Raw genomic sequence first — 27,904 nt, 5'->3', positions numbered from 1 at the left:
TTCCTCCAGCTCAAAGAGCTTCCTTCAGTGTTTCTTGTGGCAGAGATCTTTCAGCTGAAAACAGCTGTATTCCACTTACATTTTGAAGGTGATTTTCTTTAGGCATAAAATTCCACGCTGGCAGTTTTTCCCTTTCAGCCCTGAAAAATGACTTTCCATTTTCTTCTGGATTCCATCATTTCTGTTAAAAAGTCCACTGTCATTCTTACAATTGCTCCTTCAGAGATAATGTGTCCTTGTCCTCCTGTTGCTTTTACAACTTTTAAAAATTGGTCTTTCGTGCTTGACAGGTGCCCTGAGGTTAGCCTCTGTGTGACTTTCTATTTATTTACTCTGCTGTGAGTTTGCTGAGCCTCTTGGATCTGTAGGCTCATGGTTTTCATGAATTCTGGAAAAATATACCATTATACTATGTCTTCAACATAGCCCTTGCTCCACTATTCCTCCCTTCTCTCTCTGGGAGTTCAGAAATGTGTTTTAAACTATGTTTTGCATTTCTCATGCTCCATGCTATTTTTATTTTCAACATTTTTTCTTTCTGTGTTTCAGTTAGCATATTTCCTATTTATATATCTTTGAGTTCTCTGAACTTATTTTTTGTTCTTAAATTTGTCGCATGAGTCATGAATTTTAGGCATTTCCACATAGTGCATTTTTCAGTATTAGAATGTCCATTAACATTTAAAAGTATATTCTATACTTTGGTCTGGCTGCTTCAGTAAAGACAATGCTCAGCTCATCACTGAGCCAGGAGTGTGTGCAGAAATTACCCAGACCCGCATCTCACCACGTCCCACCTCACACAGCTGCTTTACCATTTATAGGGAAGGTGCTATTAACCGCCCATTTCACAGATGTGGACATTGAGGTTCTAGGAGGAAAAGTGATTTGCTCAAAGCTGCTCAGATAGTTGGCTGTAGAAAACACACACAAAGTACTTGGGGGATGGGGAGCAGGCCAGCACTCTCTGGGGACACTCTGGGAAGCTTGGACAGGTGGGCTGTGAGCAGGTCCAGGGATGAGTGTAGCCACAGGTGATATTCTGATGTGCACCTCCTCCTCCCACCCCACCAGAGGACTAGAGACAGACAAATGTACCAACACAGAAATAGGGTTCTGGGTGAGTGGCTTTATTAGATGCTTAAAGGACAGAGAGATCTGAGCAACTAGTGACCAAGAAGGAGCAGAGTTGAGGGAACGTGTGCTGTCTGCTCAGAAGTCCTTGCTGGAGCAGGTGCCAGATGGGAAGGGCTTGGGACAGGCCTTTGCTGCAGGTGATTCAGGAAGGTCTCCAGATGCCGAGAAGGGGACTCTGGAAGTCATTCTTGGACACAAGTGCCTGAAGCATTTCTTAGCAAAAGGTCAAATAGGAAAAATTGTACTTGGCAAGAGAGGAGGATTCAAAACAGGGAAGTTGGGTAGGGAAGGAGAGTCCGGCTCAGAGGGGGCCGGGAGTAGGCAGATGATGGCTGTGTTGGAGCCCATGACCCCTGACCAGGGATGGCACTGGCTTCAGTAAGAGTCCCTGCAAAAACTGATAATCAGATCTTGTGCTGGCAGCAAACGGGGACACAGCAGCTGGACTGGGAGCAGCAGGGTCTGCAGCAGCTGGACTGGCAGCAAACGGGGACACAGCAGCTGGACTGGGAGCAGCCACAGGAGCCACAGCCCCCCTTGCCACAGCTAGAGCAGGAGCAGGTGGGCACACAGCAGCACACAGGCACACAGCAGCTGGAGCCACAGCCCCCCTTGCAGCCCCCGCAGGAGCCACAGCCCCCCTTGCCACAGCTGGAGCAGGAGCCACAGCCCCCCTTGCAGCCCCCGCAGGAGCCGCAGCCCCCCTTGCCACAGCTGGAACAGGAGCCACAGCCCCCCTTGCAGCCCCCGCAGGAGCCACAGCCCCCCTTGCCACAGCTGGAGCAGGAGCAGGTGGGCACACAGCGGCACACGGGCACACAGCAGCTGGAGCCACAGCCCCCCTTGCAGCCCCCACAGGAGCCACAGCCCCCCTTGCCACAGCTAGAGCAGGAGCAGGTGGGCACACAGCAGCACACAGGCACACAGCAGCTGGAGCCACAGCCCCCCTTGCCACAGCTGGAGCAGGAGCCACAGCCCCCCTTGCAGCCCCCGCAGGAGCCACAGCCCCCCTTGCAGCCCCCGCAGGAGCTGCAGCCCCCCTTGCAGCCCCCGCAGGAGCCGCAGCCCCCCTTGCCACAGCTGGAGCAGAAGCAGGCGGGCACACAGCGGCACACGGGCACACAGCAGCTGGAGCCACAGCCCCCGGAACAGCCACAGTGACTCATGGTTCTGGTGGGTGGAGAGTGGAGGAGGTCAGAGGAGCAGGTGGAGAGAGAGGGGAGGTGTTCAGGTGTGGAGCCTCCAGGGCCAGGGGCCTTTATACCCCTGCCAGGGTCAGGTGAGATGCTGGGCGCAGGGTCACTTCCTTGTGAGTGTTGATACTGTTTGTCTAAGCCCTGCTTTTTCCCTATGCTTGTGCCTTCCCCCTGGCTCAGTGAGCATCCACTTTCTGTATTTCCTATTTGTCCTCTTCCCCTTTGTTTTGGCCCCGTAACCAGGACCTCAGCTCCAGGCTCCCGGTGCTTCCTCCCAGGTGCTGGTCACGTGGATTCTCTGCTGACCTCAGGGGACCTCTGGATGACAGAGTCCACCCAGGTGCTCTTCCCTTTGCTGTGCTGGCTTCTCCATGACAGTGTTAACCTTACATGTGTACAGTTTAAAAGTCATCCATGGTGTCTACTGGAGACAATAAGAAACTAGAGAAGAAAGCAGATTACCCACAATCCTGTCCGCTGGAGATGGCACTGTGGTTGACTTCCCTCTGAAGGAGTACGTGTGTCTGTGTTCAGGTTGCCTCACTTCACCCAGGCCTTTGTCAGCTTTCTGGGGATCTCCTTTTCTTTAGAACCCAAACAAGGAGGATCTAGTCCCTATCCTGGTGTTCAGAAGGAACCCCCCCATCCTTGAGTAGTTCTTAAATCCTGACGAATGCCTCTGGTTCCTGCTTTTTTCCCCTTCTCCACTCAGACCACCCCCTCCTCCTGAGGCTGCTGCTTCCAGCTGCTGGTCCACCTCCCTCCTCGGCCTTGCTCTGTGGAAGAAACCAGGTTCCACTCTGATCACCAAGCCATTTTTGATTCAGGCCACTTCGTTGAAGGGATGGTTCTAAGCCTGGCAGAGGGGATAAGAGGATTACTTTACTGAAAAGGAAAACTTAAGCTTGCATTCCAGGTGTTGCTGCTTCTGAATCCTCTTGGGCACCGGGTCCCACTGGACGCCTTCCTCCTCAGCCCCCAACCCACTGCCTTTTTGGCTGGACCTCCTCCCTTTTGCATGAGAAGTCTCCTCCTTTTCTTCCATGTTTCGTTCAGTCTCCACCTCTGAGTCTTGTCCTGACAGGGGATCCTCCAAATTAGCAAAGTATACGATGACCTTGGCAGAGATGCACCTTTCTACTCGTGAAGTTAGCCTTTCCCTTGATTACACGGTGAAGTTAACACACCAGTCTGCAGCATCTTATCTCAGGGCTTCCTAACACGCGGTCAGATGGTCACCTCTACAGCTGTCAGTTTGACTAGAGTTTCTGATATTGAACCATCCTCACATGCTTGAAAAAACCCAGCTTGGTCATAGTGTATGTTTATCTTGATACACTGTTGGAGTCTATTGATTACTATTTAGAAAATTCGCATTGATATTCAGAAGTAAAATTTGGAGGGGATTCTTGGAAGATGACAGGTGACTATGCAGCATCTCCCCTCTACTGCCAACTTTGATTCCTACCCATGTGTCTTTCAAGGGCAGCAGGTAGGGATGTCATGGATGGGTGTCATGGATGAAGTTTCAGGCTTTCCTTGAAACTCTGGGATTGATGAGAACTCGGGAAAGAGTTAGAGACGGCCTGAGGAAGGATCAGGATGTGGTGGGTCTGGAGAAGGACTTGGACCACAGAGAGACAGAGAGCAGAGTGAGAGTCAAGCTTTCCTCACTCTTTGTCCCCAGGGAGCCAAGAAAAAGGTGGAATGAGTCCTCTGACTTCTGGAAGAACATTGAAATACGTGGGAGCAGAGTGGATTCCACCTAATGTCCTGATGGGGGTCTTGTGTTGTGCGATGGTCCACAGGGCCAGAGCCACGGTGCCTTCTACATCTTGTGAGAGTGCAGCCAGTACAGATAGCCTAGCAGGTGGAGTGGACACCGTGGGGCAGCAGGAGAGCTCACATCACACTTAAGAGGTGATGAATTTGGAGGAATGGGGAGACTGGGCACCAGCTCCCAATAAAAAGGAGTTTGTAGTGGAGATGAATGACAGTTAGGCAACAATAGAAAGGAGGAGTAGCCAAGAGGAGTCAAATGCAGGCGCACACACAGGCTTAAAAACATTCAATAGGCTGTATTATTTTTAAAAATGGTTTTAGGTTTACAGAAAAAAATGGAGTGAGAAGGTCAGAGTATTCCCATGTACGCCCTTTGCCCTCACCCGCATGGCTTCCCATATTTCTAACATTTTGCATTAACGTAGTACGTGTGTTACAACAGAGGAGCCAATATTGATGTATTACTGTTTAACCAAAGTCCATGGTTTACTTCAGAGGTCACTGTGTGCTTTACATTCTGTGGGTTCTGAAAAAAGTTTAATCCCATTTATCCGCCATTATGTATCTTACAGAATAATAGTCTCACCGCCCTAAACATTCTCTGTGCTCCATTTACTCCTCTCACCTCCTTGCACGCCCACCCCCACCCCTCATCTTTCCATCGTCCCCGTAGCTTTGCCTTTTCCAGAATGCCATGCGGGTGGAATCACACAGTCTGTCAACTTTCCAGACAGGCTTCTTTCGCTTAGTAACATGCTTTCACGTTTCCTCCATGTCTTTTCATGGCTTGATGCTCTTTTTTTTTTTTTAAAGCACGGAATAATATTTTGTTGTCTGGATGAACCATGGTCTATTCAGCCACTTGCCAACTGAAGAGCATCTTCGTGGCTTCCAATTTTTGATGATTGTGAATAATACTGCTATGAACATCTATGTGCAGGTTTTTCTGTGGACATGTTTTTCACTCACTTGGGTACCAAGGAGTGTGATTACTGAATCACAAGGGAAGAGCATATTTAGTTTTGTAGGAAACTGCCGAACTATCTTCCAAAGTGGCTGCACCATTTTGCACTCACACCAGGGTGTGTGTAGTGGTATCTCATGTCATTCTAATTTGCAGTTCTCGAAGGATATGTGATGTGGCGCATCTTTTTGTGTGCTTATGGGCCATCTGAGCATTCTCTTTGGTGATGTGTACTTCCAGATCCTTTGCCCACTTTTAAATTGAGTTGTTTGTTTCTGTATTGTTGAGTTTTAAGGATTCTTTGTATATTTTTGATACTAGTCCTGTATCTGATATGTCTTTTGGAAAGTTTTTAACTTTTTCCCCAGGCTTGTTTTTCATTCTCTTAACATTTTTTTTTTTTTTTTGCAAAGTAGGTATTTTTAATTTTAATGAAGTACAGCTTATCAAATTTTTTAAAATTGAAGTGTAGTTGATTTACACTTTTGTGTCAATTTCTGGTGTATAGCATAACAGTTCAGTCATACATATACATACATATATTCCTTTTCATATTCCTTTTCTTTATAGGTTACTACAAGATATTGAATATAATTCCCTGTGCTATATATAGTATAAACTTAAAAAATTTTTTTGGGGGGGAGGGAATTTGGTTTATTATTTATTTAACGGAGGTCCTGGGGATTGAACCCAGGACTGCGTGTGTGCTAAGCACACCCTCTACCACTGAGCTGTAATTCTCCCCGCTTTGCCTTTGTTCTTTCTTCTCCAAAATGGTTGGGCTCTCTCTCCATTGATTTGGTTCTCTGGTTTCATTCATCAGAGTTTTGTAGTTTTCCTCATATAAACCTTGTACATATTTCGTTAGATTTGTATGTGAGTGGTTCACTTTTTCGGGTGCAAAGCTAAGTGTCATTGTGTTTCACTTGCTGGTGTGAAGGCAGGTGGCTGACTTATTACGTCAACCTCGCTCACTGTGGCCCTGACGTGACTGCTTGCTCCTTCCAGGGGGTCGTTCTGGGCTGTTGTTGGTGATTTTGGATTTTCTACATGGGTGATCACACCATCTGTGAACAAAGATCATTTTATTTCTTCCTTCCCAATCTGTATACCTTTGATTTCTTTTTCTTGTCTTATTGCATTAGCTAGGACTTCCAGTGTGTTGTGGAAAGCAATGGTGAGAGGGCCCGTCTCTGCCTCGTCTCTGATCGTAGTGGGAAAGCTTGGCATTTCTTATCATGAAGTATGATGTCAGCTGTAGGTCTTTTGTAGATTTTTTTTTTATCAAGTTGAGGAAATTTCCCTCTATTTCTAATTTCTTGGGAGGAAATCACTGGTAATCATAGTCAGTCAGGTGAGTTTGTGGACATCAGATAAAAGCCCACCGTCAGATTTGCAAACATTTCCCACCATTCTGTGCTCGCGCTTCACTTTCACAGTGGCATCCTTTGAAGCACAAGCATCTTTAATTTTGCAGAGGTCCAATTTACCCATTTTCTTTTGTTGCTTGTGCTTTTGGTGTCATTTCTAAGAATGCTTTGCCAAATCCAAGGTCACGAAGACTTAAACCTACATTTTCTTCTAAGACTTTCATAGTTTTAGCTCTTAAATTTAGGTCTTGGATCTATTTTTAGCTATTTTTGCATAGCGTGTGAAGTGAGGGCCCAGCTTCATGCTTTGGCATGTGGATATCCACTTGTCCCAGGGCCGTTTGTTGAAAGACTCTTCTCTCCTCAGTAGGTAAGTCTGCCACATACTGCCTTGGTTGATGGTGGTCGCCAGTGAGTGGTGCTGGGTCGCTGTTCCTGGGTCCAGAGGGGTATCACCCTTGCCCCTGGCACACACCAGTCCTGCCTGCAGAACCCACCTTGACACCCATCCACTTTTGGTAATTGGCTGTACAGTCTTTTTTTTTCCCTTTCCTGCCAGGTGTTTGGCTTGGGCCCCTACGGTGCCTCCAGAGGTTTCCCTAACTTGGAGTCTGTGGGAGACAGGGTCGGATCTCACAAGAGGTTTCAGGCTTCTCAGGAAAAGCGTTGCAGCTCTTCTCTGGCGTTGACATCACCAATAATTCCTGTAGCAGCAGCATAATTGGAAAGCTAGACATAGGGACATTCTCTTTGCTGGTTCTGTTTCTGGTATAACCAGGCAGTGGACTCAGTGTAACCTGTTTCTTCATGTATGACTTAAGAGCATGCACATAGTTTATTTTCATTTTTGTGTTTTGCTTTTGATTTGAGTTGGGAAAGTCTACCTATCTTAGAAGTTTACGACTCACTGAACTTTTGTACCTGTGTAATCACCACTCATTTCAGGATAAAGAACGCTCACAGTGTCCCAAATCTGCATATTTAAAAAAAGTATTAATTTTTAAAATTAAAAATACAAATATTAGAGAATCCTCACCTCGTCCATCTCTTGCACAAACACGGTTGTGACCACATGCTCTGTAATGTTTTGCGTCCTGACGTTTTTCTGTGACACAACAACAAAGCCACATCCCCAGGTTATAAAAATCCCACAGGCATTTGTACTGCCTGCTTCCCCCTGCCCCCCAAAGAATATATCATGTCATGTCATTCGCAGTCATTCAATTTTAGGTGGTTGCTAATTTCATCCTCTAATGAATAATTTTGTGTTAACCAAACTTGTCCACGAAATCTGTGAACATCCAGTATCTTTTCCTCTAGATAAATACTGAGAACTCAAGGCACAGAGCACAGAGGTCAGCACGTGCTAATCGTTAGTAAATACTGCCGGCACACCATGGCTTCTGCTGCCACGAAAGGTGCACCAGACGTTCAGGAACGTTTCTAGCGAGGAAAGCGGTGAGGAAGGAATCACAGTGAGACACGGCTTGTCGAGACTTTGTTTATTTAGAGGCCTCACAAAGTTCAGAGTGGAATTTGCTAGAGCGAGAGTCAGAATGAGCTGGTGTCAGGGGAGAGGCGAGGGGCGTGTGATGGATGTGGCCCCCCAGGTTCCGGGGAATCAGCGCCAGCCCTGAGGTTATGTGAGAATGAGGACTGAGCAGGAAGGAACCGGGAGGAGGGAAATGGTAGCACAGCTCTGTGCCCCGTTCGGAGCATGAGGGGTGGGCCTTCTGGGGTTCAGTACGTGAAGAGCCTACAGATGGTAAAGTTCGGCTGCCAAGGACGAAGATTCCTCTGAGTTGTGTGTAGTAGTGAATCCCTGGATGGCTCAAAGCACATGAGGGGGACCCCTTTCTCCATCACGAAGTGTGAAGCGGGAACTCTGGTCCTGAAGATTCAGACTCCATGACTCCTGGAGGGGATGGGCATGGACCTGTGCACTGGGGGTATGGGGCATGACAAGATGCATGGCCAGGGAGCTTGAATTGATCTGATTTCAGATTCTCAGATCTTGCGCTGACAGCAAACGGGGACACAGCAGCTGGACTGGGAGCAGCAGGGTCTGCAGCAGCTGGACTGGCAGCAAATGGGGACACAGCAGCTGGACTGGGAGCAGCCACAGGAGCCACAGCCCCCCTTGCCACAGCTGGAGCAGGAGCCGCAGCCCCCCTTGCCACAGCTAGAGCAGGAGCAGGTGGGCACACAGCAGCACACAGGCACACAGCAGCTGGAGCCACAGCCCCCCTTGCAGCCCCCACAGGAGCCACAGCCCCCCTTGCCACAACTGGAGCAGGAGCCACAGCCCCCCTTGCAGCCCCCGCAGGAGCTACAGCTCCCCTTGCAGCCCCCACAGGAGCCGCAGCCCCCCTTGCAGCCCCCGCAGGAGCCGCAGCCCCCCTTGCCACAGCTGGAGCAGGAGCCACAGCCCCCCTTGCAGCCCCCGCAGGAGCCGCAGCCCCCCTTGCCACAGCTAGAGCAGGAGCAGGTGGGCACACAGCAGCACACAGGCACACAGCAGCTGGAGCCACAGCCCCCCTTGCAGCCCCCACAGGAGCCACAGCCCCCCTTGCCACAGCTGGAGCAGGAGCCGCAGCCCCCCTTGCAGCCCCCGCAGGAGCCGCAGCCCCCTTTGCCACAGCTGGAGCAGAAGCAGGCGGGCACACAGCGGCACACGGGCACACAGCAGCTGGAGCCACAGCCCCCGGAACAGCCACAGTGACTCATGGTTCTGGTGGGTGGAGAGTGGAGGAGGTCAGAGGAGCAGGTGGAGAGAGAGGGGAGGTGTTCAGGTGTGGAGCCTCCAGGGCCAGGGGCCTTTATACCCCTGCCAGGGTCAGGTGAGATCTGGGCGCAGGCCACTTCCTGGTTCCTGCTTGTGGTGTGTTTGTTTCTTCTCGTCCCCGTCCCCTCACTGACTCAGGTGGCATCGGCTTTCCTAGGTTTCTAAATTTGGTGTCTTCCCCTTTTTCGGTCCCTAAAGCTAGGAGCCCGGCTTCTGTTTGCTCAGTGTGTCCCTGGCCTCCCAAGGAAGTGGTCACCCAGCTTTTGTGCCCATCACAAGTGACCTTCCGTCGGGTGGCCCAGGCCTGTACCCCAGCAGCGTCTAAGGAACGTCCCCAGGCGTTAACGTCTCGGCAGCTGCTCACGCGAGGAGAGGCACGTGGCACAAAGCAAACGAGCTGGGTTTAGTCCCAACACCCTGAGGCCAATTCATTTCCACTTATTGAGAAGACCGTTAAATTCCAATTGCTCTTTTGCACTGATTTTAGTGTTTACTATCTAAGAGTTACCTTTAATGTTTTAAATCAAAGTAATACACACACAGTTTTAAAATTCTCATGAGGCTTTCCCCCAGGAATTCAAGGTCTGTGTACCATTCGGAAAGGAGTCCATGTAATTAACTATGCGAGTGGAATAGAGGAGAGAAGCCGCGTGATCACATCACACGCTCAGAACAAGCATTAGGCAGAAGCCAGTACCTGTTCATGATTTTTACCAAAATCTCTCAGAAAACTAGAAGAAGGGAGCTTCCTTAACGTGATAGAGCAAATGTCCAGAACTGTGAAGTGACTGAGGTATTTTTTCAATTGCAAACTGCAAGCTATACTGCCTCGGTTTCACAGGTCCTGGTAAAAGACACGAGACCCTTGGGTCAGAGACAAAGCACTGCTTGTCACTCGCCGCAGAACCAGCAGACAAGGACCAACCTTTAACGCCAGTTCCTTGAATTCCAGTTCCCACAGGGCGACCCATGTGACACCTGTGTACATGGAGGTACCTTACAGGGTAGGAGCCCTGAGCTTTGAGAATCTGAGCCTTTTATAATAGGCAGTAAACATGCCCACCCTTTGCTTCAAAGGGAGACAGTGCTATCTCCCAAGGCTGTTTGCTATACAAACACTCATGGAAAAATCATGCGGAGCTAAACACAGCTGTATCTCTATTCTTGAGACGCACAGAAATGAGAGACCCATGGTGCATTGTATCCCAATGTTTTTCTAAGAAAACATTACAGCAAACATCATACTCAGGGGTAAAACAAAAGGCTTTCTCCCTAAGACTGGGAACACGGGGAAAATGCTCACTATTACACTTCTAGTCAAGATAAGTTAGCAAGTGAAAAAAAAATCTGCTGGGATTTTAATTGACTGCAATAATAAATGTTTGGAAAACTGACATCTTGGCAACATTGAGCCATGAAATCTGGGAATAGGAGATAGCTTTCCATTTTTAAAATCCTCTTCAATAACTTTCAATAATGTTTTGTGATTTTCATTTTAGAGGTTGTGTATTACTTTATACGATTTATATTGCTAGGTGAATGATTTTGGGGGATGAATTAGAAATGATTTTTAGATTTTAATATAAATAACTATGTATTTTAAAATTTAACTTAAATTTCTAATTGCTGTTCTTAGCATATATGGAAAATTAATTTTATATTGATTGGTTATCCAGTGATCTTGCTATATTTACTTGCTTATTGCAATACTTTATTTATAGATTATTTTGGATTTTATTTTGTGTTTATCCATATCTTACCTTCCAGGAATTTCTTGACAGATTATAGTCCACATTAAAAATTATGACTTTACTCCTTCATAAAGAAAACAAGAAAAGCACAAGAGGTCGGCTCCGTCCGCCCTGCTGCTGACTTGCCCTCACGTGTTTCCCTTGTCCACATATTGCAAACCCCAGAAGCTGTACTTTTAAGCTGTTACTTTGAATGGTCATTGTACGAGCCTGCTTTGGCTGGAATGCCAAGGCACCACAGCACCGGTGTCTTAACAACAGGCATTTATCTTCCTAAAGTTCTGGAGGCTGGCGGTCCAAGCTCAAGGACGATTCTGGGCGAGACCCCGCTTTCTGGCTTGCAGCTCGCCGCCTTCGCGCTGTGCTGTCACAGGCCCCCCTTGTGTGAGGGGACACTGCGGGGCAGGCTCAGTTGTCTGGCGTCTCTTCCTCTTCTTCTCGGGACACTAGTCCTACAGAGTTAGGACCCACCCTATTTAACCTTAATTTCCCCGTAAGGGCCGTCTTTCCGAATGCCGCATTAGGACTTCAACCTGTAAATGGGGCGGGGGGGGGGGCACGACTCAGCCCATACGTGGTCGTTACTCTTTTGTATTTACCTGCAGACTCACACTTCGTAGTGGTCTTCCTGGAAATGTCTGTTTTTTATGAGACCACTTCCCTTCAGCCTGAAGAACTTCTTTCAGTATTTCTGGACGTGTGAGTCTGCTTGCGAAGCATTTTAGTTTTGTCTTCCTGAAGATGTCTTTATGTAATCGTCGTTTTTGAAAAATTATTTTTTTTGAAAATGGAATTTTCAACACAGAATTGTTCACTAACCATTCTCGTCTTTCATTCCTTTAGAGACGGCGTTCCACTGCCTTCTGGCTCCCGTAGTTTTTCCTGCAGAGTCAGCTCTACATATTACTGTTCCTTCTTTGGGAGTTATGTGCCATTTGTTATGCTCTTAAAATTTAAAAAAACCCTTTGTTTTTCAGAAGGTGGTCATTATGTAGCTAGGGTTTTAAAGATGTGTTCTTCTTGGGCGTTACTGAGCCTCCTGAAGCTGTGGGTTGGAGTCTCTGCTCAGTTCTAGACCCCACATAACCCCGTCCTTTCAGTATTGCACTTGCCCATTTCTTTCTCCTTTCCCTCTGAGTTGCCAGTTATACTTTTGTTTCTGTCTGACACACCTTTTGCACCCATTGATTTGTTCCCATTCTTATTTCTCTCTGTGCTTTAGCTTGGGTGTTTTCCCATGGACTCGTTTTTGCGTTCCCTAATCCCGTCTTTTGCTGTGTCCAGTCAGCTGTGAAAGCTAGCCAGTCAATTCTGGCCAGAATCTCCCCATCCAAGGTCAGCTGGTCAGCAGGCTGAAATTTCTTGCCACGTGAGCCAACATAGTCACCAGTTCTGGAGATTAGGAATGTATGTCTTTGGCCACAGTGGGACTGAACACAGTGAGCCAGGTGGTTCCAGAACCACTGAAAGGGGCAGAGACGTGGGCTCCAGGCTGAGCATCCTGGACAAGCATGACGCCCATGGCTGGACAATGGAATGCAGTTAATGGTGCAGCACTAAGGTCCAAGATGCCCTTACCTGCTTCTGCCTTATTTTTCTTTCCAAATCACATGAGAAGGCAGTGCAGGGCAGCTGAGCCTGTTGCAGCTGGAACCTCGTGCAAGGGAGTCAAGACAATGCTTCCCAGCCCCTGTGAGATGGGAGGGAAGGAGCGCGGAGAGGCTGCTGCCCCCCCGCAGTAAGTTTACTGCCCCGAAGGGAAACCCCCACTGCCGGGCGGTCGCAGACACAGGACGCAAGCCCCACATCCTGACCTGCAGGCCGGTTGTGCCTCATAAGGTCCCCTTGCCAGAACATCAGTGGAGGACAGTCACGGGTGGAGGCAGCCGGGACAGCTGGACGTAAACGGGGTCAGTGCCCAGGAGACAGGCGTGGGCTGCCAGGAGCGCATTCCGACCCAGGCTCCTTATTCATCAGCCCTTGCTGCAGAGGCGGCAGTGAGCTACTCTGTGACTTAAATTGTTTTGCAGTGACAAAGATAGTTTTATTGAAAAAGCATTTTGTCGTACTTTAGCAGACAAGTGTAGACCCCTGCTATCACGCAGGGGGCGCTGCAGGGCTGGGCTTTGTCGGGGAAGGACGCGTGGATGTGATCCGAGCAGCGTCTTTCCTCATGGAGGAGCCGGGAGGGATGTTCTCGACCGGCCGCCGGTAGACCCCTCACGTGGAGGTCAGCGCCTGCACGTGGCAGCTAGTGGCCCTTAGAAGGGTCAGAAAGACATGCAGTGGCCACTTGCTTTTTAGAGACTGTTAGAACATGGCCTTCTTCTGAGTATTGATGTCTAGGAGGGACAGAGACAGAGCCATTGCCACTCATGTGAATGGTGTTTCCTGTGCTGGACACAGGGCAGTGAAGGAAGGAGGTGTGCAGGGCAAGAAGTGTTCAGGGGAGTGACAAGACCAGGGGCCTCATGAGCCGCTGCAAGTGGAAGAAGCTGGCTGAATACCGGACTGGCCACTACATCCGGGCTTGTCCTGGCAGCAAACGGGGACACAGCAGCTGGACTGGGAGCAGCCACAGGTGCCAAGCCCCCTTTGCCACAGCTGAGCAGGAGCAGACAGCCGCCACTGCTGGAGCCGCCGCCCCGGAACAGCCACAGCGGCCCACGGTTCTGCTGGGTGGAGGTGGGGGGGCGGTCCGAGGAGCAGGTGGAGACAGAGGGGGTTGTTCAGGTGTGGAGCCTCTGGGGCCAGGAAACTACACACCTGCCAGGGTGTGTGCTGGGCACCCGCTCACCTCCTCGTGTCTGGACTGTTTGCCAGGATCAGGTTTTTGCTTGTTTCCTTTTCCATGAGTTCCTACTGCCTGTGCCACTAACAACTTTCTTAGGTTCCAAGTTTGATGTCTTCCTCATCCGTGCTAGATTTCAGTCTGTCCTTCCCCAGAGTCCCTGTCAACTGGTCACCTGCCTTGGTGTGGACTGCACACGACCTGTGATGACAGCCTTGCATCCAGGTTCCCTTACCTCGGATCTACTGGGAATTTTGCAGGTGTGATTAAATTCAGTCCTGACATAGAGAGACCATCCTGGGGGCTCTGGGTGGGCCTGAATGTAAGCCCATGTATCATCATGGGACAGAGGCAGGGGGAGCCTGGCGCACGCAGAGGAGGAGATGGGCTGTGGAGCAGAAGGTGGTGTGCAGACGCTGCCTTGACCGTTCGAGTGGTGTGGCCACAAGCCGCGGAGGCCGGCAGCCACCAGAAGGGAGGGGAGGTTTCCAGAGGGAGTGCAGCCTTGCTGACAGCTGCCTTAGTGGGATGAATAGCCTCCAGGACTGTGAGGGTGAGAATATATTTCTGTTGTTTCAAGCCACCGTATTTGTGATGACTTGTTGCGATGGCCACAAGAAAAACTAAATACAGATTTCGGTGACGGGAAGCGGCTTGCTGCTGTAAGCACCTGAAAACGTGGAGGTCGCTTTGCTAAGAGGGCCATGGGTCAGGGCTGCAAGGCTTCTGAGGTGTGTGGTAGCAAAAGCCTGCATTACCTCAAACGGCTTTCGGCAGGAATACGGACGTTAAAGGTGCTTTATGGCAGAACACAAGCACGTGAGAAACATGCTATTGGAAACCGGAGGAGAGGGGACCCTCGTTACAGACCAGCAGAAAACGAAGATGAATGTTTTCTAGACTTTCTAGGCATCACTTAGAAAGTGATGAATTTGGCTGTTTAGCTGAGGGTGTTTCCTAGCAAAGTGTTGGAGCCTGGTTTCTTCTTGCTCCTTACAGTAAGATGTGAGGGGAATGAGGTAAATCTAGGAAAGAACTGTTAAGCAAAGAGGAACCAGCACTTAAATATTTGGGAATATTCCAGCGTGTTCAGATTGCAGCAGATGCTAAGATTAGCCGTTCGGAAGGCGCGCTCTGTGGAGGAGGCCAGCGCGCGCCGGGACAAACTGTTCTTGAAGGGATTGGGCCGGTGGTTCCTGGATCGGCTCAGCCGTGGCACAGAAGTCAGTCCAGAGGCTGGGCTACTCGGCGAGGGGCCGGGAGGACCCGCTGGTCTAGCCGCGCGCAGCGCGGCTCCCCGCGTGGGTGAGCCGGGCTGTCTCCGCGCAGACGGCCGCGGGCGCCTGCCCTCCCGCCTGGTTTGCAGAACCTGCTGTGAGACGTTGGGGCCCGGTGCTCTTCACGAGCACACAGCCCGTGACGTTAGCATTTGCAGGTCTGGCTTTCCACGCACCGCGTCGTCCTGGCGGCCGGGGGACGCCGAGGCCCGGAGCCCCCGCGGGCACCGCGCGGCCCACTGCTTCGCGCACAGAGGCGTCGCTCTTGCTTGAGTGAGTCTGGCGTCGTTTCGAGCTGAAACTCTTGGTTTTAAGATCTGTATGCGTCCTCTGGTTTTTGGGGCCCAACTCAGAAAAAGTGTGCATATGTCTGAGTTAATAATTAGAATAAGAAATCACAGTAAATTACAGATTTAAAGAACTGACGAATACCGACAAATGCAGGAAAAGCCCTTATATTTTGTTGAGTTAATTGCCTGAACTCCCCCCGCCCCGCCCACCTCACAGCACTTTTCCCCGCTGGTTTTTGGCCACATGTCCTTCCATCACTTCCTCATATGACAGCAATTTTAAACTTCATTTTCTAAAGAGGGACTAGGAAGACGTATTAGTTTTTCAACTCTATCGTGGCTGCATGAGGTTTGTTTTTTTTATTGTCGATTTTGAAAATTTCTTTTAGTCTCATGGTATTGTAATACAGGTTTTTAGGTTTGCTGTCAAATCTGGGAAAATACTAATTAAATGTTTTAACATTCGCGCTGTCAAACTTCAGGACAGCGGCATTCTGTGTGCTGGTTAGTCTTACGTTCTCTTCTACTTAACTACATTCGTCGGTCTGTTCACAATGACGTCCTCATTAGAGTGGGCTGTTACGGGTTTTATAACACCTTTGGCTGCATCAATATTTTTACGTCCAATTAGCAGGAAACTTGAATCTCTCCCAAAATATTTAAATGATTCACTGTTATACATTAATCAGATTATCAAATAATCTATGAGCCTTTATTAATTCTGCTTGAATGTCTCTCTTCATGAATTCTGCTGTTGGTGTGATATGAAAATTTTGCTGCATTTGGGTCTCCTGTCGAAATGATTTATAGCTTGTTTTTTTATCATGTTCATTTCACATTTCATTACTTTTGGTGAGAAGTACCTCTCAGTTCTTTCATAAATAAATGTAAAGATGACAAAGGAATGCTTGCTTTATGTACATTCAACCCAGCGTCCCGTACTCCCTCACTTTTTAATTGGAAAGTTCAAAACGTATTTCCAAACTGCAGTTCAAAAGGCACATTGGTGCTGGAACAACTTTTTGTTTCTTGAACAACTTTTGTATACTGTTTGTGTTCAGCTTTCTCTTCTGAATTTTTGAAGACACGTTTCAGAGTTTTTAGAGTATTGAACCCACGTTGCAAGCCTTACGCTGGGCAGACCACCGTTACCTCTGGATTCTTTAGAGAAAAATGCCAGTTGACATGTGGCTTCTTAAGGACAGACCTGGAGCAAGTTAGGAAGCAGCTGCCTTCAGGGGCCTGGGGGCAGCCTTGTTCCGCTGTGACCGAGGCCAGGAGGTGGCTGGGCATGGCGTTCTGCGTGGACACCCTTACCTACGCGCTGTTCTGTCATCGCGAATGCCCTCCAAGGACGGGCTGGTTACAGCCATCTGCAAGTTTTTTCACTCTTTGAATAAAGCCGCAGGTGGATGGTGCTGAGTGATCAGTGCAGCCGATAAGGTCTTCTGTTTCGGCTGCAACGCGCAAGTCTTGCGGGCAAATCAGGGACCACCGTTTGCGAAGGAGGACGTTTGGCAGTGGGGATGTATTTCGTATCTGGCTTATTTTATTTCATGTATCGGTTTATTTTGTACACGTCCTTATTTAATTGGGTTGAATTTTCATCAACTGTTTTGGATAAATGAGGCACACGTGCTTTTACATTTTGACATCTTTTTAAGGGCTCATGCAAAAATGGATCCAATCCAGGATTTGGTTAATTTTGATCAAGGTTCCAAAATGTCTTTAAGAAAAAAAAAATATGCTCTCTTGGTGTTGGGAACCGTGCTCTGTATACGTTCAGGAGGCTAAGCTGCTGTTGGATGATTTGAATTTTCTGTTATTGTGCTGACGTTTTCTATTTTCAGTCTCATAATTACTGAGAGAAGCTCGTTAAAAACCTGCAGTGCTTGTAACTGCGGGGTCATCACTTTCTCCGTGTAACCCTCCCATTTTTGTTTTCTATATTTTTGTGTGCTTTATGTATTTGAATGCATGCAGGTTCAGGAACGAACGTCCTACCTTCCTTGTGAATTTGCCCTTTGATCATGAATTGAGAGGCGTTTATATTCACCATCTCCTTTTCCATTCTTCCCATCCCCACCTCCCTCTTTTGTAACTTTGCCTTGAAAACCTGCTTTGACGTTAAAACATAACTATATGCATTTTCCTTGGTTGAAATGTTCCTATTTCTTTATTCTCAGCATTTCCATGGCATTTTGTTTTACAACTATTCTCTTAACAGATTAAAGAAAACGAATCTGCAGGTTTGTCTTTGAAGTGATGACTTCACTTCCTTTTTGGGGGAGGGGAGTGTTGATACATTTTTCTTTCTTTTTTTTGGGGGGGGGTGTTTTCCAGTCACCGTACTTTTTCTTTGCTTCCTTATTGTATTAATCTAGCTTTTCATTTTTTATGTTCACCCTCCAGGCTCTGTGAAGGTGTGTAATTTATTTTTCCTGATTTGGTGGGAGGTCTTAGCTGCGTGCCCGGAGACCTGCTGTGGGTGACTTGTGGGCAGGGCGTGGAGAGCTCACAGGTCGCCTCCTGCAGGCTCGCCCCGAAGGCGGGAGCCTGAGCAGGGGAGGGGCGGCTACGACCGCCCGCCCAGCCCGGGGAGGAGGCTCCGTCTGCGCAGCTCCCGCCAGTGCTGCTGGCCCCCCACCGGGCGCTGGCCCCGCACTGGGCCGCGCTGCGGCCGCCGGGACCTGGGAGGGCTGCGCCCCCGAAGCGGACCTGTGGGGGCCCTGCTCCCCGCACCATTAGTCTCTGATGCGGTGCCTGGGGCCGGTTAGGTGGGCAAGCCTCGGCCTGTGTCCCCCTGAGAGGACGGTCAGGAGGGAGGCTATCGGCCCTCTGACTTTTCGTCCTGAGAGACAGGGCCGTCCTCTCCTGGAAGCGTCCCCGAGGAACCCCCCAGACACAGGACGGTGGCGCCGGAGCCCGTCGGCCCGCCGCCACGACGCCCTCCGCCACCACCTTCAACACGGAGCGAGCGCGGGGCTGGGTCCGAGCCCGGGGCCCCCCGGGGCGGGCCTGCGGGCCGAGGGGCCAGAGGGTCCCGGCTCTCGCGACCGCCCCCCCGGGGCCGCGTTGCTGCGCCGCCCCGGTCGGGCTGCTCTCCGCACGCGCCCTGCTCTGCGCCGTCCGCAGGCCACGAGCCTTGCGCACGCGCGTGGCTGCTGCCGTCAGCGCCCCCGGCCGCTCGGCTTTCCCGCCTCCCGAAGGGCCTGCGAGGCACGGGGGGGCCCGGCCGCGGGGCGGCGGCGGCGGCGGCGGCGGCGGGCTCTCTCATCTGAGCGGAGCGGAGCCGCGTTTCCACTTCACCCCTGACTGGTGCGGGCGGCCTTGCTGGGCGTAGAACCCCAGACCGACAGCGGTCCCCTTCCTCCTGGCGCTCGATGTCCCCCGCGTCTCCTGCCCCCTCCTTTCCAGCTGAGAAGTCTGTTGCCAATTGAAGCATTACTTAACCTTTCTGCTCTGGTAGTTTCAGAGATTTTCCGTTTGCCGTTGTGTTCTGAAGTTTTACTGTGATGTGGCTAGGTTTGGGTTTATTTATATTTTTGTTTATCATGTTTTGGCCTTGAGATTATTCAGTATGAAATTCATCCTTTTACCCATTCTGGATAACTGTTGTTTCCAAATGTTGAATTTTATCCACAATCTCTGTTCTCTCCCTCCGCAGCTTGTGTAAGTTGTACGTTGAAACTTTTCATTGTATTCTTCATGTGTCTTAAGGTTGTTTCCATATTTAAGCATTTTTCTATGCTGCATTCCAATCAGTTTTCTTTACCATTTGCCCTCTGTTCAGCATCTCTCTCTGCAGCTGTATCTACTCTTCTGTTTACTGGTCCTTTGGAGTTTCAATTTTAGTGACGTATTTTATATTGATAATTCTCTATGAACATTCTTACAAAATTTTCTGTTTGTTCTTAATATTTAAACCTTTGATAGATCCCAAGTTTTCCTCTTTAAAAGTCATGTTGTGATAGCTCTCCTTGTGTGTAAATCTTTGTGTTCATTTGCAGTTTTTCCCTTAGAATATATTTCTTGAAGGCTCATTGCCAGGCAAGTGGGTGCGCACATCTGAAGTGCTGATAAATGTGTATCTCAAGCTGGTTAGTTTTGGTGAGTCGTAACCACCCACAGTGCATGGGTTCAAGTCCTACTGCTGCAGCACAAGTCACCACAAACACGGTGTCTCAGCACAGCCCCTGGAGGCCAGAGCGTCACCAGGCGGCGGCCAAGGAACACAGGGCCGTATTCCCGCTGGAGGCTGGAAGGGAGGCTCTGCTCCTTCGCCTCCTCTGATTTCAGAAGTCCACCTGCTTCCCTCGGCTCCTGGCCCTCTTCTGTTTCCCAACTGCAGCACCCTGACCTCTGCTTTTGTGGTCACATCTCCCTTTCTGACTCTCAGAGGACCTTGGTATAAAGCTTCTGTCTTTTAAGACCCTGATGGTTACACTGGACACAGCAGAATAATCCAGGACAGCCTCGCATCTCCGCCCTCAGCTTAAGCACACCCGCAGAGTGACCCTTGCCGCACGTGGTAACGTATTCACAGGTTCCCCAGGTCAGAACATGCATGTCCTCGAGGGGCCATTATTCTGCTACCACAGTAAGTTTGAAAGATAACACAGTGAGAGGTAAATGTCTTTCTCCCACCCACGCCCCACTGCCTACTTGCCTTCCTCAGGGCCAGCGTAACGGGTTGCATCTTCTACACGTGATCTGCACCTTGATTTTTTCACTTAACACATTCTAGGTGCCAGGCTAAACCGTTACACCCAGGGCTGCTTCATTTTTGGACGTCACTGCTGATTACTTCATTTTTGACTGTGTTATATATTTCACGTAGCTTATTGTTACAGGACGTTCAAGTCATTATGGCTCCTTTGGAAGCTTGGAAGAATAATGAAATAATAATCCCTGTGTTGACTTCCTAGAACTGGGGTTTCCGGGGCAAACGATATGGACATTTAAAATTCTTGATAAATACTGTCAAATTTCCATCATGAGAAACCGATTAATATTCCCCGAAAGGTGTGAGCGTGCCCATCTTTGACAATTCATCGCGTTGTCAGACTTTCTGAGTAAGTTTGTCTGATAGCTGAGAACTTATGTATCTTAGAGTTACAATATGCATTTTTGTGTCATTTAAGACCCATTTGTATTTCTTCCCATAATCAGACTGTCCATGTTCTTTGCTCATTTTCAATATTGAATTTTTAAAAATTTTTTGGTAAGAAATACATACCATAAAATTTAAAATCTTAGCCATTTTAAAACGTACAGTCCAGCAGTGTTAGGCATATTTACATGGTTGTGAAACAGGTGTCCAGAACCTTTCCATCTTGCAGAGCTGAGACTCTATACCCATCAAAGCCAGCTGCCCTCCCCCTGCCCCTCTTCCCAGCCCCTGCAGCCACCACTGCATTTTCTACATCCATGAATTTGGCTGCTTTGGAGACCTCATATAATCGGAATTACATACTATTTGTTTTTTTGTGACCGACTTTTTTCATTAGTCTAAAATCCTCAAGGTTCATCCATGCTGTCGCCTACGGTGGGACATTCCCCTTTTGCGTCTCCATTCACCCACCTGTGGACATTGTGTTGCTTCCACTTCTTGAATGTTGTGAATAGTGCTGTTATGAACATGGGTGTGCAGATATTTCTTTGGGACTGTCCTTTTGATTCTTTTGGATGTATACCCAGAAGGGGAGTTACTAGATCATATAGTGGTTCTATTTTTAATTTTTTTGAGGCGCTGCCGTACAGTTTTCCATAGTGGCCGCGTCATTTTATAATCTCGCAAAGTGTGCACGAGGATTCTGACTTCTCTGCATCCCTGCCAACACCTGCTGTTTTCTGTTTCCTTAACGGCATGCATCTTCCTGGGGATAAGGCAATATTTATCAGACACACAACTTGCAAATGCTTTCTCCTGTCCTGCAGCTGCCTTTTCACTCTGTTGCCTGCTCCCGTTGCCGTGAAGAAGCTTTTCACTTTGATGTGATCTCACTTGCCTGGTTTTGCTTCTGCTGCCTGTGTTTTTGGTGTCTTATCCATGAAATAATTTTCAAAACCAATATCATAAAGATTCCCCCTATGTTTTCTTCTAGGAGTTCTGTAGTTTTGGGGTTATGTTTAGGTCTTTAATCCATTCTGAGCTGAATTTTGTATATGGCCCAAGGTAAGGGTGCAGTTTTGTTCTTTTGAATGTGGAGATCCAGCTTTCCTAATGCCACGTGTTGCCTAGATCGTCCTGTTCCCGTGGGGTTCTCTTAGTGCCCTAGTCAAAGGGCGTTCGATCCTGTATGTGAGGGTTTACTTCTGGACTCTCTGTTCTTCCCATCTCTGTCTCTATGCCAGTGTCACACTGTTGTGATTACTATAGCTTTGTAACCTGTTTTTGGAATCAGGAAATGTGAGTCCTCCAATTTTGTTCTTTTCCCCAAGCTGTTTGGCTGTTTACTAACAGTTTATTGAGGGTTTTTGCAGCAATGTTCGTTGAAAATATTGGTCTTTAGCTTTCCTTTCTTGTTGTGTCTTTGGTTTTGGTGTCAAGATAATGCTGGTCTCAGAATGGATTTGGAAGTGCTCCCTCCTCTTCAGTTCTTTGGGAAAGTCTGAGCAGGAGTGGTGCTAATTCTTCCTCAAGTGTTTGATAGAATTCTGGTTCACTCTCTGGTCCTGGGCTTTGTCAGGAGGCTTTGAGTTCCTGATTTAATCTCGTTGCTAGCTATCGTTCTGTTTAGAGCTTCCTTTTCTGCACGGTTCAGTCTTCGGAGATCGTGTATTTCCAGGAACTTACCCCTTCCTCTAGGTTATCCAACTTGCTGGCACACGATTGCTCACAGTATTCTCTTATAATCTTTCTTTAGTTTCTGTGGCATCATTTGTAATATTCCCTTTCACTTCTGATTTAGTTACTTGAGTCTTCTTTCTGTTTCCTTAGTTAATCTAGCTACGGGCTTGTCAGCTTTTCTACTGGCTTTCTATTCTGCAGTTCACTAATTTGTGCTCTAATATTTATTATTTCCTTCCTTCTGCTGGCTTTTGATTTCGCTCATTCTTCTTTCTGTAGTTCCTGTAAAGCTAGTTTGTTAATTTGAGATCATTTTTCTTTTGTAATGTATGAGTTTATAGCGAAACTCCCCAGCACGGCCGTCTCTTCGTTTGCTACGTTTTAGTGTGTTGTGTGTTCATTTTCATTAGTCTCTCGGTATTTTCCAATTTCTCTTATGACTTCTTTACTCATTGGTTATTTGAGAGTGTGTTGTTTAATTTTCACAGATGTACAGATTTTCCAGTCTTCCTTCTGTTATGGATTTTAAACTTCACCCTGTTGTGGTTGGAGGAGATACTTCATATGGTATCTGGTGTTTTACATCTGTTGAGAATGTTTTGTGGCCTGACATGAGGTCTATTCTGCAAAGGGTTCCATGTGCACGTGAGAAGAATTTGAACTCGGTCTTCTTTGAGTAGAGTGTTCTGTGCACGTCTGCTAGATCCAGTTTTTAAACTGTGTAACGCCTCTGTCTCCTTTTCGCTCCTCCGTCTTGCTGTTTATCCGTTATTGAGAGTGAGGCATTGCAGCCTCCTGCTGGTGTGCTGCTGCTTCTCCTTTCAGGTCTGTCAAGGTTTGCTTCATATATTTAGGCATGCTGATGTTTCAAACTTTGTCTGTGTTACTAATTTTAGTTGAAATATAGTTGACGTACAACATTGTCTTAGTTTCAGGTGTACTTCCTAGTGGTGTGACGTTTGCATACACCATGAAGTGGCCCCCACGGTAAGTCCAGGAACCACCTGTCCCCATACAGAAGCTATTACAGTGCTGTTGCCCTGTTCCTCGTGCTGTGCCTCTCACCCCCGCGGCGTATTTATGTAATAGCTGGAGGTTTGTACCTACTAACCCCTTTCACCTACTTTGCATCCCACCCCCCAGCCCCTGGCAGCCACCTGTTTGTTCTTTGTGTCTGTGAGTCTGTTTTAATTTTCTTTTGTTTCTCCATTTTGTTTTTTAGTTTCCACATATAAGTGAGACCTGTCTTTCTCTGACTTATTTCACTAAGCGTAAAGCCTCTAGTTCCATCAATGTTGTCACAAATGGCAAGATTTCACTTTTTACGGCAGAGTAGCATTCCATCGTACACATATATGTGTGTGCGTCTGTACCTCGAATCTTCTTTATCTATTCATCTATCAGTGGACACTTAGGTTGCTTCCATATCTTGGCCATTGTAAATGATGCTGCAGTGAACATTGGTGTGCATGTATCTTTGAATCCTGATTTTATTTTCTTAGGATAAATACTCAGCTGTGAAGTTGCCAGATCACATGGTATTTATATTTTTGATTTTCCGAGGAACTTCCGTACTGTTTTCCATTATGACTGGACTGATTTACGTTCCCGCTGACGGTGCACGAGGGCCCCCTCTTCTCCCCGCCCCCACCACCGCTTGCTGTTTGCTGCCTTCAGGGTAATCCCCGTCCCGGCGGGCGTGAGGTAGCCTCTCAGACGTTTTCGGAGGCTGTGTCTTCTCTGGGTCTGTGTGTGTGCTTCTAGTCACCTCAGACTTCCTAAGCATGTTGTCCCTGCCCCTTCTCAGAAGCCTGTAATGTCGCGAGTCCCCGGCACCCGCCTCTGGGAGGGCAGCTGACCGTGCCACGCGTCGCGCCTGTGTTCCGTGTCTCCCGCACAAGGACGGTGGCTGTCAGCGCGCGCGGCGGGCGAGATGCACGGCTGCCCTCGGGCGGGGCCTGGCGCCTCGTGGACTGTCCGTTGACGCTGCTCTTATTTATTTATTTTTTTTGCCATGCAGATTAGCTTTTTCTTTTTACGTGTCTATTGTCCTTTTACGCTGAATTTATCAATCTTTTCTTTTTGTGGGCTGCTGAATTTTGTGTTGTGCTTAGAAAAAAGCGATTCCATCCCGATGTTATTTTAAAATTCCTGTTTTCTTTTAGCTTTTTGTGTGTTTTTTGTTTGTGTCTTTATTCCGTATGGAATTTATTTTTGGAGTAAGAGGTGAAGTAAAGATACAACTTTGGTTTTCCTAGATCCTACTGATTGCTTTAATACCATGCACGGAGTAATACATTGTTAAACAAATCACACGTGCCGTCTTTCACAGGTAAGGGGGCCTGTGCGTGCTTGCTTCCCCTTCCCGTGGGTCTGCTCTTTGACATTTATCCGTTGGATCTTCATGTGTTTGTGTCAAGTTGTTTGAATTATCGTCACTTTATACGTTTGATAGCTGGTCCCCTTTCTTTTTAACATTGTCTCGGCTGTTTTTATGCGTATATTTGTTCTGTGTGAATGTTACAATCAGAATAGCTACTTAAAAGATCTTCTTGGTATATTTATTCAGATTAAATATATATTAATTCAATAAGCATGACTTGGTTATAGTGTTAACACTTCCTATTAAGAGAAGAGTTATCTGCTCTTTTATTCATGAGTCCTTTTACGTCTCGCAGCATATTAAAGTGTTCTTCACATAGATTTTAAGAGACTTTTATTGAAATATAAATTCAAGGAGAAAAATGCACATAAGAAAGCAGCCTGATAAACTTTCACAAAATGAACACACATGTATTTAGAAACAGAACATTACCAGACCTCAGGATCTCTCTTCCTGTCTCCCTTCCAGACACTTCTCTCCGAAAGAGCTCTGCTCCGCTCCTTGGTGGCACAGACCAGCCTGTTCTTTGCGTGTGTGTGTGTGTGTGTGTGTGTGTGCGCGTGCATGACTCCTATTGAAGGAGTCATGGTGTATACCTTTTTGTTGGATTCTTCCACTCAGTATTATGTTTCTAAGATTCTCTTTGCCATGTGGTATTCCACTGACTGACTATACTGCAAAGAATTTTTCTCTTCTACTATTAATAGACATCTAGACAATTTCCAGTTTTTACTATCATAAATGCTTCTTTTTTGTATAGATTTTTGAAATGTGTCTTATAAAGTTCATGTTGAAAGAGTGTGGTTCTTTTCTCTCATTACATTTCTGTTTATTATGTGTGACTAGAAATGCTGTTGATTTTACATATTATGTACCCAGCCCTACCTGAGTTCACTTACATTTTGTAGCATTTTTTATTTGACTCTCCCCACCCACCCAGGTATACGGTGGAACCATCTGTGGATAATGATAATTTTGCCTTCTGCTTCCAATTGTTACATTTTTCTGTTTCATTCTCTTTAATAATTGTATTGGATAATGCCGCCAAAGCAAGTAAAAATAATACTGTCAATGGCGAAATTGTAGTAAACATTGCCAAATTTACCTTCAGAAAAAGAAGTTCCACCTGTTTTTACTCCCATCAATAATGCACAGGTGTTTTTTGAATTTCCCATTGGAGCGAATATTAGAGAAATACCATGGAGATAGAGTCCCTCAGCTAGGAACGAGTTTATTTAGAGCTGTCGCCAGGTCAGTGTGGACCTTGGCAGGTGAAAGAAACACAGGCAGGTTACAAAGAAGCGCCAGAGCCGGGCCAGGTGGTGTGGGGTTGGGGGAGGGTGTTGTGCAAGCTGGACATCTCCTGGGCTGTGCTCCAGACTTTGAACTTGTGGGACTGACCAGGCTCAGCCAAGTCTGAAGCATGATGGGTGATGGGCTCCAGGGATCAGGGGCCTGAGGAGACAGTCATTGTTGAAGGGACTGTGGGAAGGAAGTTACTCTCCCCCAAGGTGGATGAGGCAGAGGATCCAGAATGGACAGAAGGCACAGGAGATCCATCTTCTCCTCTAGAATCTGGGGAGAAACCACTGGGACTGGAAATCTAGACTCCCCCATTCTAGAAAAGGTGAATTCACAGCTGCAATTTGCCACTCTGGGATGGGACACTGATCACTTCCTAGACATCCTGGATCTGCAGGAGCCACTTGAGGTCCCTGGACAGAGCCTCAGATCTTGCGCTGGCAGCAAACGGGGACACAGCAGCTGGACTGGGAGCAGCAGGGTCTGCAGCAGCTGGACTGGCAGCAAACGGGGACACAGCAGCTGGACTGGGAGCAGCCACAGGAGCCACAGCCCCCCTTGCCACAGCTGGAGCAGGAGCCACAGCCCCCCTTGCAGCCCCCGCAGGAGCCGCAGCCCCCCTTGCCACAGCTGGAACAGGAGCCACAGCCCCCCTTGCCACAGCTGGAGCAGGAGCCACAGCCCCCCTTGCAGCCCCCGCAGGAGCCACAGCCCCCCTTGCCACAGCTGGAGCAGGAGCCACAGCCCCCCTTGCAGCCCCCGCAGGAGCCACAGCCCCCCTTGCCACAGCTGGAACAGGAGCAGGTGGGCACACAGCAGCACACAGGCACACAGCAGCTGGAGCCACAGCCCCCCTTGCCACAGCTGGAGCAGGAGCCACAGCCCCCCTTGCCACAGCTGGAACAGGAGCAGGTGGGCACACAGCAGCACACAGGCACACAGCAGCTGGAGCCACAGCCCCCCTTGCCACAGCTGGAGCAGGAGCCACAGCCCCCCTTGCCACAGCTGGAACAGGAGCAGGTGGGCACACAGCGGCACACGGGCACACAGCAGCTGGAGCCACAGCCCCCGGAACAGCCACAGCAGCTCATGGTTCTGGTGGGTGGAAAGTGGAGGAGGTCAGAGGAGCAGGTGGAGAGAGAGGGGAGGTGTTCAGGTGTGGAGCCTCCAGGGCCAGGGGCCTTTATACCCCTGCCAGGGTCAGGTGAGATGCTGGGCGCAGGCCACTTCCTGGTTCCTTTTGTGCTACCATGTCCTGTTTGTGCTCCTAGAATCCCCGGGCTTTTTTTGGCTTTTGTCCAGCAGACACCTTCATAGGTTTCTAAATCTGGCTTCTTCCCCATCCTGCTTATTTCCTGTAAAAAGGAACAGCTCCAGATTCATGAAGTTTCTAGTTATCTTTTGACTACGTCTAATTGAGGGATCCAGGGGTCACTGTCAACTTATCTATCTTCTGTACTGAAAATTTCCCTATTATTTATCTTCAATATTTTATTTTATTTTTTTTAATTGAGGTTTGCAATGGAAACAAAAGCAAAAATAAACAGGTAGGACTACGTCAAACTAAAAAGCTTCTTGCACGGCAAAGGAAACCATCAACAAAATTAAAAGGCAGCCTACTGAATAGGAGGAAATATTTATCAATCAAACATCTGATAAGGAGTTAATGTCCGAAATATGTGACGAACTCATACAACTCAATAACAGGAAAACAAACAATACACTTTAAAAATGCGCAAAAGATCTGAATAAACAGTTTTCTAAGGAAGGCACACAGATGACCAACAGGCACATGAGGAGGTGCTCGCCATGGCCGCTCATCAGGGAAATGCTCCGGGAGACACCGTCACCCCTGTCAGAGTGGCCGTCATCAAGCAGGCAACAAATAACAAATGCTGGTGCGGGCGTGGAGGGAAGGGGGCCCTGGTGCCCTGCTGGTGGGAACGCAAACTGGTGCAGCCCCTGTGGGAAACAGCACGGAGTTTCCTCCAAAAATTAAAAATAGACCTGCCATATGATCCAGCAATTCTGCTAATGGGTATTTATCTTAAAGAAAGGAAAACATTACCTTGAAACAACCCTG

General features: G+C 48.2%; 1 protein-coding gene and 1 long non-coding RNA gene across 9 annotated transcripts in view; one reads left to right on the top strand and one right to left on the bottom strand.

Annotated features, from left to right (window-relative positions):
• LOC116666561 overlaps nucleotides 1-27,904 on the top strand; it is a 101,170-nt gene that overhangs the window by 9,641 nt on the left and 63,625 nt on the right. The gene's annotated exons all lie outside the window — the stretch shown is intronic.
• LOC102511703 (keratin, ultra high-sulfur matrix protein-like) lies at nucleotides 1,110-27,010 on the bottom strand. 5 transcript variants are annotated; one of them, XM_032490252.1, is made up of 5 exons: nucleotides 26,601-27,008; nucleotides 26,365-26,570; nucleotides 2,010-2,070; nucleotides 1,614-1,841; nucleotides 1,110-1,553 (listed from the first exon to the last, which is right to left on the bottom strand). In XM_032490252.1, exons 1-5 carry the CDS (start codon nucleotides 26,910-26,912, stop codon nucleotides 1,542-1,544), a joined length of 819 nt encoding a protein of 272 aa, XP_032346143.1. In that variant the 5' UTR covers nucleotides 26,913-27,008; the 3' UTR covers nucleotides 1,110-1,541. The 5 variants fall into 5 exon arrangements, with proteins under 5 accessions (XP_032346143.1, XP_032346146.1, XP_032346147.1 ...); XM_032490255.1 differs by lacking the exon at nucleotides 2,010-2,070 and adding an exon at nucleotides 8,913-8,987 and having other exon boundaries at nucleotides 1,110-1,841; nucleotides 26,538-26,570; nucleotides 26,601-27,005; XM_032490256.1 differs by lacking the exons at nucleotides 1,110-1,553; nucleotides 1,614-1,841; nucleotides 2,010-2,070 and adding exons at nucleotides 7,937-8,588; nucleotides 8,622-8,696; nucleotides 8,850-8,987 and having other exon boundaries at nucleotides 26,538-27,010.

The sequence above is a fragment of the Camelus ferus genome, chromosome 10 (genome assembly GCF_009834535.1).
Source record: "Camelus ferus isolate YT-003-E chromosome 10, BCGSAC_Cfer_1.0, whole genome shotgun sequence".
NCBI lineage: Eukaryota > Metazoa > Chordata > Mammalia > Artiodactyla > Camelidae > Camelus > Camelus ferus.
Note: the sequence above shows the minus strand (reverse complement) of the source record. Positions and strands in the feature narration are given on the sequence as shown.